This window comes from Nematolebias whitei, chromosome 7 (assembly GCF_014905685.2).
Source record: "Nematolebias whitei isolate Nwh7 chromosome 7, NemWhi1, whole genome shotgun sequence".
NCBI lineage: Eukaryota > Metazoa > Chordata > Actinopteri > Cyprinodontiformes > Rivulidae > Nematolebias > Nematolebias whitei.
Window position 1 is genome coordinate 32,461,168 of NC_056504.1, and position 11,837 is coordinate 32,473,004.

The 11,837-nt window shown below is 36.1% G+C and overlaps 1 protein-coding gene across 1 annotated transcript in view; it reads right to left on the reverse strand.

Moving 5' to 3' along the window:
• Nucleotides 1-11,837, reverse strand: part of syn2b (synapsin IIb) — a 94,123-nt gene that overhangs the window by 17,317 nt on the left and 64,969 nt on the right. The window contains exons 5-7 of the mRNA XM_037679812.1: nucleotides 11,549-11,638; nucleotides 11,209-11,239; nucleotides 8,358-8,505 (exon numbers count right to left, since the gene is read on the reverse strand). Coding sequence (XP_037535740.1) covers nucleotides 8,358-8,505; nucleotides 11,209-11,239; nucleotides 11,549-11,638 — 269 coding nt within the window. The remainder of the gene's footprint in view (nucleotides 1-8,357; nucleotides 8,506-11,208; nucleotides 11,240-11,548; nucleotides 11,639-11,837) is intronic.

Consider the following 11,837-nt stretch of genomic DNA (forward strand, 5'->3'; position numbering starts at 1 on the left):
GTTTAGTTGGCACTTTTCACCTTTGGTACTTTCCAAAGGTTTAGAGCCATGCCTTACGGATTTATGATTCATCAAAAGGCTCTGAGGTTTGTAAACTTCAAAACTAGTTTTGAAGACATTTCTGAAGGGTTTACTTTGAATATTGGCTGACTTCACTCCTCATTTAGTTCAGCTTGAAACATGTTCAGAAGAAACTTTTGTAAAGCTACTTATTAAATGTTCAACCTTTTAAGTAAAAAAAACAACTAACACCTAAACTCAAGGGATGAATCAGTTCAGGCTCTAAATAACAAACAAATTCACTAAAAGCAAAATAAACAAAAAAAAAAAGAACAAATCGTAATTTTAGACCAAATTTTCAACAGTCTTTTATCTAAAAAATATGTAATTTGCTAATAATTTTTCATACGAATCTATAGAAATGCTAAAGATAATACATTCAAAACTTCGGTAAATGTTTGTTTTATTAAATACAACTTACAGGAAAGATATAAGGTGATACATCAGTGTTATCACTTCATAGATTTATTCACCAAAGCCTCATCAGAAATGATCTAACTGAACGAGTGGCCACCAAGAATAGATTCTAATGAATAAAAACAGGTAAGAACTAATAGGACATCCTAAAATCTGTGACTAGATGCGAAGTTTAGTTCTTGTAGCGCTAACCTTTGACTTTTGAACAGTACTGTAGTTCTGTGATTGTTTTTTTCAGTCAAGTAGAAAATTAATAATGTAGAAATTACTTCACCTCTGTCTTATAAGATCATTTTTAAAAATAAAAACCTAATTTTTGATCCAAACACGAGTGACGAACACCCTACAAACCTATGGGTCAATCTGACCCGAGGATCTTTTAGACCAGCTTTTATTTGTTTTGGTTTTAAATGAAGGAATCCACCTCTGAATAACCAGTAAGTTCCTTTTCAAGTAGGACACAACTTTCTAGTCATTCTAGAACCATGAATACCCAAGTCTCCGTTTTGTTGGTTTGCGTTTTCCAAAGAAAATCTTTCCTTTACTGGTGTCTGTGGTTACGCCGTCCTGGTTGTTTTTCAGTGTCCATGCTGGTGGCGGCCTGAAGTTGACCTGACAGAGCTGTCAGAGTCAATGAGCTGTGAGAATAAAGTGGCCCATCTGAGTAATATCCCCATGTGTGCACAAACCTTGGATGATACTCTGGTTAGGATTTGTGTATTTGACATTGTGTGTGTGTGTGTTTTCTGGAGGAGGGCTAGTCTATGCCAACACAGCCTACTCCATCTCTCTCTTTCTTACCCTCTCACTCCCTACCTCATTTCCATGTCTATAGGCTCAGTCTGATGGTCTGCATACTAACAATATCAGTGTGAAAGCCCACTGACAGTCCAGCTTTGTGAGCATGACAAGGGTGCCGATTCATCTGGGAGGGGGGAGTTACTTACAACATTAGTTCTCATGGTACAAGTTTGCAATATTTCTCTTTGGTTATGGAGCTTCGCAGCAGATGAACGGCCGCGTCGACTCTGCAGGTGTGCCTGAGTGCACAACACAGCTGCAGCAACTGAAACGGGTAACCTCGCTTGGGAAGGTTAGAAATGTTTAGATGGGAACTATCCATTTCTGTAATTCTAGACCAAGAGAATTGTTTTAGGAAGGGACAGCGCAGACATTTTCTACAGGCACTTAATAAATGTAATGTAAAGGCACAGTCCAAATACAATTATGGGTAACACTTTACAATAAGGTACACAAAAGTTGATTAAATACTAGAGAACGCCTCAGGAACGAATCAGGAACAAATCAGGAGTTAATAGGAAGTTAACCAGTACTTACTGGGGAACACACAGCCCAGCCTTATTAGGGTCTACTGGTTAGTTACCTGTGAAATGAAGAGGAACTAATCAGGAACTAATGGGTAGTTAACATGGAAACCAAAGAGAAACGAATCAGGCGCTAATGAGTAGTTAACCAATATTTACTGGGGAACACACAGCCAAGCCTTATTAAGGGACTACTTGTTAGTTACCTTGTAAATGAAGAATAACTAATCAAGAACTAATTGGTAGTTACCAAGGAAATTAAAGAGGAATAAATCAGGAGCTAATGGGTAATAAAATCAGAAATCACTAGAAAACAGGTTTTTGACAGTTATGATCTGTGACCTCACTGGTGCAGGGTTTATTCAGAACCCACATGGAGAATTTTTCCTCTGTTTCTGTGGTAACAAACCAGTAGTCCCCTAATAAGGCTTGGCTGTGTGTTCCCCAGTAAGTACTGGTTAACTACCCATTAGCTTCTGATTCGTTCCTTTTTGGTTTCCTTAGTAACTACTCATTAGTTCTTGATTAGTTCCTCTTCATTTACAAGGTTATTAACCAGTAGTCCCTTAATAAGGCTTGGCTGTGTGTTCCCCAGTAAATATTGGTTAACTACTCATTAGCTCCTGATTCATTTCTCTTTGGTTTCCATGTTAACTACCCATTAGTTGTTCAATTTGTTCTGTTACTTGAAAATTATTATGATTGAAATAATTGTTTGAAAAAAGGGGCAGATATAATGAGATTTTTTTCTTCTTTCTGCTGCCTTTCATTTTAAATATCTTGTATCTTTTTTTTATATTGTTATGGAATTGTTTTGTACTTTTTTAAACTGAATAAACTTTATACCATACCATACCATACTGGTTAACTACCTATTAACTCCTGATTTGTTCCTTCGGCGTTAAATTTTATGTACCTTATTGTAAAGTGTGATCCAATTATGTTTAAAAGACGAAACCACCAACCACCATTAAATTACCAGTTACCTAAAAAAGATCCAGATCAAAATGATGCTCTGACAAGAATGATAGTTGTGACTGGTCCAGCCAAGTATTTATGAGTTGCCTGTTTATTCGGCTGCTGATGTGAAACGCTCAGAACAAATTGGTAACTGAGCATCACTTCACGACACCACAGAGTGTGTTGGAGGCAGTTCAGATGTTGGCACCACCCAACATAACAAGCTTCTACACCTACTTATTTGAGCAGAGAAGCCAAATGTGCATAACACCAACTATGTGAAGGTTGTGTATGTCACATGCACTTGGTTCAAACAATAACAAAAGTCTAATTTGATTGAGATTTGTCACATAAATTAATTTTGTAGTCTTGACCAAATTACTATGGAACTGAAATGTAAATAGTATTTATTTTTAGCCATTTTGAAATGCTAATGCTACAACTACAAATTCTGTCTTCCAGTAGGCCTGTACTCTGAGTATTCTAACAAAGTAATGAAGTACCAAAATATATTTTAGATATGATGAATCTTGGGATTTCGAGTTTAAAATAATTTAGTTTATTGTATTTTTTGTCATGTATTAGATGCCCATGTGAAATGAGATAATATTCCAGTGCAGGAGAAATGGTATTTCTACTTGTAGTGCCAGTCTGTGCTCTTGCTTCAGCATTTAGAGTCACCTCGGTGGTTTTCAGGGAGTGATTTGGACACAAAGATGAGATAAAATACAATTACTTGTACAAATTATGTCAATATTCCACAAATTATCAATGGAAATCTGTTTATTTTTTTTATTTTTTTGAAACTCGTTTATCTCAGATAATTTTCAAGGCGAAAGCAAAATCTTGCTTGTGTTGGAGTTCAAAACTGATCATCCAGGCCATTTCTGTTTTCCACCAACTTGAGTGAATGATTATTTTTCAAAAACTTTTCAGATGAGTAAATTATCACCAGCACAAAAAAAAAAACTTAGTGTTGCTTTAGCATCAAGTTTACAATTGTAGCTGTAAAAATATTTTGTGAACTAGTTTAAAGATTATTCTGAAATGAAATATACCGCTTTTTAAAAAATTATTTTTAAGACACACAAAGAAACAATATTTGTAGGAGGGTTTAAAAGTCAAGGTTTGATCATGCATTAAAATAAACAACATACAAATTATTTGATCTATATCATCTGTTATTTTTTTAAAAATCTGTTATTGGGGTTTTTCTTTCATTTATAAATATTGTAGATCAGGGCTATTCAACTAAATTGCTCAGGGGGGGTACAATTACTGAAAGCCAAGAGCTCAGGGGCTGGACATCCAGCAGTTTTGTCATTACGTTTGTTTTATGGTTTCTAGTTTTATTTAAAAATAAACCCATTGGTGGGCCGAACTGAGCTCATCCGTGGGCCTGGTTTAGCCCCCGGGCCGCCAGTTGAATATCCCTGTTGTAGAACATAATGAAGACAGGTCTCTACAAAATGCATTGCCATACAGTATTTTATCCCTAAGGTTTGAATAATGCACTAAAAGAATAAATACAAACAAGCTGCTTAACATTTTATACAAAAACAACACCCCTGTATAATTTGTTTTATACTTTGTAATGCAACACACCCAGATTAAAGTCTTTGGCTTTTGTCCACCTTTCTATCTAATGTGGTGCTGAACAAACAAAAAGTCTCAGTTTCTCGTGAGTTAATTTCACAGAACAGGCTGAGCTCCTCCTCCTACCAGCACACAAAAACCTTGGTGTAGTTTTATGTGACGACCCAAAAGAAAAACCAAGTGGGTGGTTTGCTAATCTGTGTGTGAGGTTCACTCTGCCGCTCCCACTCACTAATACTTTTTTTGTCCTTCACAGTTTTACTTGACCCACTTCTAATTCTTTGCCTTTCTCTTCAGTTTATCCAGCTCACACTTTTGCATCTACAAACTCTCTCTCTTACACAGAACAAATGTGTACATTATCATATATTCTGTAAGAGTTTAGAAATATTGACTCAAGATACATGGAATCATATTACATTTGCATGTGTTTGCTTGAATTAACTGCTAAGTTTAAAATGACGACAATAGCACATGCAAAACTAAAATAAAGCTAAACGAACACAACTACCCTCAGCTGGATCTGCTGCTGTTTGCTTTGTAGAAATTATATAAAGGAATTGTAGTAATTACAAAGACCTGCAGATGTACAGAATGTAAATAGACCTGTCATCGTGACAAATGAGACTGTGTTGCTGCGATAAAATTCAACAAGCACAACAAATTATTTAGAATCCCAGTATAAATAAAATGCAATATGTCACTGGTCCAATGAAAAAGCATGTTAATGACCAGTCGAAGCAACTTCTGTGTCATTTATAAATATTACTTTTTGCTTACTTATATATTTTATTGTCACAGCATGTAAAAAGCTGTGAAAAATGAATATTTTCTTCCCGTCTTATATAAAATAATGTTTTCCCGTCACATCTAACATGCTGTGAAGGTAAGACATTATTGTTTCTACTTTTACCCTAACTCTTTAACGATTAGACAAGGGGCAAGCAATGGGTAATTTCTTTATTTTTTTGTTACAATAATTTGTGTGAAATCATTATTTGAAATAAACTACAATAAATCATTTGCAAATATATTCCGAAGGCCTTGCATTTTCCCTCTGCCGACCAATATTTTCTCATATTTGCAAGTTGGATAATCTCACAGATTATATCTGAAAGGATGAAACACGGAGACTCGTGATAAACAAATAGAAAAAGAGGTGTGAGGAAAATGTTTTCTTAATTGCAACTGATTCTAATATTTAACAAGAACCCTTCTAGTTGCATGCTTTAATAATGTTATGCATCCCTAAATCAGATGTAAAAGTCCATAATGTATGTAAATGAGTCAGGGCGTACCAGGGTACATCTTTGTGATGCATCTGCCAAAGCTTCATGTTAACGCTCACATTTTTTTTTATCATGCATGCAGATAAAACAACAAAAACTCAAGAGGCAGAAAATTACAGTTGCTTCATTATTGTGTCTCTGTCACTGATCGAGGACTGGCTATTTGCTGGTGGGAGGAGCTTATAACAAATTCACTTTGTCTTTATTTATAACCCACAGCCTTCTGCCCAAAGTGCAGATAACAAGTGTTTGGTGGAAGGGAAAAAGAGCTAAAACAGCAAAAAAATTGCTAAAAAATAAATCGGTAGATAAAAATTCGAACATATTAAGGTTTGGTTTGGCAGAGTTTTGACTGTGTGGTGTGTGTTCATGTGTCTATAATGCACAAAATGTAATCAAAGTGTAATTTTGTGCACGGAGTTAGTTGTGAGCGCGCAACCGAGCTACTTGTTATTCTATGAGGGTTTTGAATTTCCTCCCAGAGGAAAAAGAGTGACACATCCTGTATCACTACTGAGAGGCTGTGACACTGTCTGTGTGAGGAGGAAGAGGAGTGACAAACAAAAAGCTAGAAAAGAACGAAGAGCAGGAAACACAAAATCGGTCTATGTAGCTATAAATCTATGCATTCACTGCAAAAAAAACAAAAACAAAAACAAACTATCCTGGATAGTTTTACCCCTTTCTGGCATTTATATCACATCCTCTTATTTTACCTCTCATGTTTATTTGCCCGTTTAATTCAGTTTATCTCATCTTCCTGTTTGCGCTTTTTCCCAACAGTGATAAGGGCAAAGATCTCTGGAGAAAAGATTGTGTCGCCTAGCAACAGCTCCTCACCGTACATGAAGATGATCCAATACGAAATCAAAATGATCAAGGTGGGTTGTGTGAATGGCAGCAGCAGCTGTTGGTACCTCTCTTACTGTGTGAGCTGCAGGGTTTACTCGTTGTGCATTATGTGCCATGAGGCGTGAACAGTATGTGTGTGATGCTGCAAACAGGCACTGCAGACCTCATGAAAGCAACATCACTGACATACAGAGTCCCTTATTTCAGATTAACTGGTGCCTCTTTTTATTTCCTGTCTTCAATGTCAACGACAAGAAAAACAATTTAAACAGGCTGTTTTCAATCTGCCAAAGTCCAGCTTCATTTGACTTTATACATTTAATAAAGACTATTGAACAGGATCAGAGGCACAGTGGAGCAGTGGTTAGAGCTGCCGTCTCTTAGAAGGAGGGTCTCAGGATCGCCTCCCGACCTGGGGTCTCTTTGGGTGGAGTTAGCATGTTCTCTTCATGATTTCGCCAGGTACTCGGGTTTCCTCCCACAGACCAAAACATGCATGCTGGGTTAAATGGTAACTAAATTGTCCCTTGGTGTGAGTGAGAGAGTGAATGGTTGTTTGTTGGTTTATGTGGCCCTGTGATGGACTTGCTACATGAAGTGGGCAAATTGGATGGATGGATGGATGGATGGATGGATGGATGGATGGATGGATGGATGGATGGATATCTATCTAACAAGATTAGAATCAGTCATAAAATATACAAAATATTATCCTGTCGATTTAGCTTAAATTTTAAAACTTTGGAAGCTAAATATTTGAGAACTATCAGATATACTTGTTGATTTACTGCATCCTGCCCTGTCTTTGCATGCTATACATCTAATTTATATCAGGATGTTTTAATAAATCACATCAGAAACTTCTTTCCCTGCATGTCTCCAGATGTTTAAAGGTTTTGACCGAGCCAAAGATATCCAGTACGTCTACACTCCAGTCTTCTCCTCGCTGTGTGGAGTCAAACTGGACTCCAACAACAAAGCAGGTTATCTGCTCTCAGGTACTGCAACCGTTATTACTTGAATTGCACTTTCAACATTAAAAAGAACTGCAAATGGTACACCTGTGTTTTAGCAAAGGGAATATGCAGAAAAGTGAGTCTTGACAGTATTCCCTTGCATTGAATTTTTTTGGGAAACTACTAGAATAGAGTAGCTTAATTGCCTTTTTGTCAACAGCTAATTTAACTTGATGTTTGTGGAGAAAGGAGGAAACAACCTTTTTATGCTGTGTATGCTCACATGCTCGAGTATGTGGCAATATTTATCCATCAAAGGTCAAATCATGCAAAGATACATTACACAATTAGATTCTAATAGCTCTAGAACTATGTCTACAATTACAATTTTAATTTATTATCATAAACCTGTTTGGATTGTCAGCGATCTGTTTTACTAAACATGAAACAAACCTGTGGTTATGTGCTGTGTGTCATCAGGAAGCATGTGGAGCGATGGGAGGATTTCTATTGGTCAGTGCGACCTGGTGGAGTCGTGGGACAACTTGTCGCTGTCACAGAGAAAGAACCTGAACTACAGATACCAGATGGGCTGTGAATGTAAAGTGAGTACACCTGTTTATTCACATTTAACTTTTTTACACTTGCTTTTTTTTTTTTTTGTCTTTAAGATGTTTTCATGATATGGGATTAAAAACAACACCTTTTATAGTTAAGGGATTACACTTTTTTATCGCTGTGACTTTTGTTCTAGTTTGGTGCAAACATTTTTGTAATATTGCTTTTTTTAACCTGTGTTTATTCAATCAAGAGCTAAATTTCTATTTAGAGCACAAATTAATTGAACTCGTAAACAAAAAATGAACGGATTTGTCTTCTCCTGTCAGATCAACACATGCTACACAGTGCCCTGTGCGTCTACGGGAGAGAACGAGTGCTTGTGGACGGACTGGCTGCTGGATAACAGTCTAAACGGGGAGCAGGCTCGGCAGTACGCCTGCATCCGCCTATCAGACATGAGCTGCAGCTGGTACTGGGGCGGGCCTCCACCTGAGAAAGAATTCTTAGACATGAGCGACCCCTGATCTGTAAATCGGACACACTCTCGTTTAGCATTGGAACGAAGCAGATGAATAAATTGAAACATAAACAGAAAAATAAAAGCATCAAGGCCAGTTTTTTTAATGCAAGGGGAAATCCGACAGTAAGCTTTTTGTTCGTAGAGTCCAGGCGTTTGTTTCAACATTAGGAGAGAACACAGACTGCAGGGCTTTCAAGCTTTCCTCACTCATTTTCACAGTTTTACACATTCACTTGCTGTTACAGAACGAGAATAGCAGCAAATCCTTCACACCTGGCTGAATGCTTGCACTACATTTCTTTAACAAATGTGGAGGACCCTAATAATGTTTATGTGTAAGATACAATAGGTTATGTGGTGATTTGATTTGTGAAATATGTAGAAGAATCTTGTTAAGTTGCTGTACAAAAAATACTAAACAGGATTTCTTGCCACCACCTTTGCAGTTTGTGCTTCATGCACCGGGATTCCAGCATCTTTGCAATCACCAGCCCACACATCCTGGTGTAATATGCATATTTTTTATTATTTTACACATGATTGCTAAAACAAGTGAAAGCATAAATACTTGACAGCACTGTGCACAAGTTGTAGACACTAACTCTAAAGCAATTTTCAAAATACAACAATTAAAAGCTATTTATTGTTAATTTTTAGTCAAAAACATAGTCTGCTTTTGCATTTTTGTTTAGATATTTTTAAATGATGTTCTGTGGAAAGGCTATGAACAACTAATATCCTACCCATTGTAGATACAGTTGTCCCTCATTTATCGCAGGGGATCCGTACCCTGAAGACACGTGTTAAGTGAAAAACCGCGAAGTAGGAATAATAGTACAAGTAGTAAGTAGTAGTTTATTTTAGTATATATATATATATATATATATATATATATATATATATATATATATATATATATATATATAAAGGCGTTTTAAACCCTTCCCACACTCTTGCAATATTCTAAACAATGTTTCTAAACTCTAAATGCTCTAGAAGAGCACAGCGTGTCATGATTTCAGCTCTCTGGCTGCACTCTTGGCCACGCCCACTTCTCCGCTCTGCTTGGAGATCAGCTGATCAGCTGCAGGAGGAAGCTTCTCCCACAGTTGTGGGCTGCACACAGTGGCTAAATCAATTACAATACTTTATTTTAAATTTAAAAAATCCACGCTGATCATGCAGCTCATCCATCAATCAGCCAATTGTGTGTCATGTCCAATCTTACTTTGAAAAACCGAGTTAGAGCGAGTCTCGAAAAACAAACCACGAGGGACCACTGTAGTTCTTTAAATGGCCTCAGTTTAATTCTGACCAAACTGATGAAAAACACATTTTTCCCAGCAAAGACAAAAATCAAAGAGGTTTGCTGCCAACTTAAAACATCTCTATTTTTCAAATGTGCTTTATATAAAAAGTACTTTCAAAACATTTAGACTGGTGCTAGTTTTAGAAATATAAGGGCATTCATGCTGGACGTGCCCCAGGCTGCTGCTGCATTTGTTAAGAAGTAATTGTGGACTTTCATGTAAAGAACTGTGTGATGTAAAACTGACAGCAACATGAATCTTTATAAAATATTCTTTGAAGATGATAGCAGTTCACGATGGTCTTAGCCCTGCTTGGACTAGCCATTAGCTTGTCACTCAGGTCACAATTAAACATCATTTCTCCATACTTACAACATTTTATGAGCTATCTACAACAGGTAAGATATTAAAAAATACAACCATTTCCACAGAACCTTATTTAAAAAGGTTCGAGCATTTACATTAATCATTTTTGGGATTACAAAACTTTCAACAATTCTTTTGATATTTTAATTTTTTTAGAGGTTGCACAGTGAAGTTTGGGCAGAAATGTAGTAAATGTGTGAAACATAAGAAGTGGTCCATCTTAAGTTCTGAAAACCTTTGCACTCTACAGCCAGAGAAAAGCAACATCAGATGTTTTACAATTATTATTATTATTAATGTCCACCTAATGTCACACAGAAATGCTATATTACTCTAATTCTGGCACATCTCATTGTTCCCAGTTTTATCTCAAAGATCTTGAGTTTGTAAATATTGTATTTCTGCTAAAATTAACATTTTCATGGCTTATCAGCTCTTTTCTTGTAGCATAGTGGCTGTTGTATTGTGATTTCTGTGATCTTAGTGCCCTTGGTTGAACTCTGTCTTGTTTCTTGTGCCAAAAATCTAATCTAGCGTTTAAACAACAGCACTGCCACGTGTAGAAGACAAGCCTTTCCTCCTTAGAGGAAATGATAGAACAGGGCAAGTTTTTTAAAACTCCTTGAATAAGGAGGATATGTAACAAATGATTGAAGTGTTGTTCAGTATAAAGACTCAAGTTTTAAAAGACTTCAGCCTGAAATGACTTCTGCCTTAAGGTCCTACAAATTAAAATGCATTATAACTTGTATTGTTTTACAGCAGGTCAACAACAGCAATGACGTTTATTTTCAGAAGTGATTTTTTTTTTTTTGACAAAGTTCACAAGATAAAAATGCATTATAATCAATGGCTCTAATGAAGTTTTAAACAATTTAATTGTTTTATACTGAAAGTAAATGTTTGTATTTGTATTTATGTCTTTGTTTCTGTCGCAGATTTTTCTATCTCCATGTACCAAAAAATCCAGTTGTATATAAAATGTCTAAATGGAACAGTGCGCCATGTTTGCTTTGTTGATTCTCTTCTGTGAATAAAATTAAACACAATAAAAGTCCAAGCAGAAATAAAAAATACACTGAAAGGAGACTTCATATCTATAACACAACCTAAAGTATGGTTTATTTTCACAGAGTCCCAGCTTTTAATGAAATGTTTAAACAGCATAAATGAAAAAGCACCTCACCTCTGTGCTGTGATTTAAATTTGTTTCACCAAAATAAGACAAATTTAGGAAGTAGTTAAAGGACTACAGTTAATTAGGTGCTTGCTTGAAGTTTACTTTTAACTTTCTTTGATAAAATTAAGGAAATTATTAAAGATAAAGTAACTTTACCATGTCCCTGTAGTTGGGGTAGAACGTCTGATTGATGAGAGGGAACTTATCTGCACCCAACCGCTTCTGATAATTGATCAGCTGAGAAAACTGAAAGACAGAAGAACAGAAAAGCTGCACGCAGTTCCAGACTTTAACATGATTTATAACTTGTCACTTGATTACTGAGTGTAAATCATTGCTGCAGCTATTTCAGATTCAAATGATTGGAAGCTTAGAATTAAAATCACATCCCTGAAATCTCAAAAAAAAAAAAAATATATATTTACATATATTTATATGTCTATGT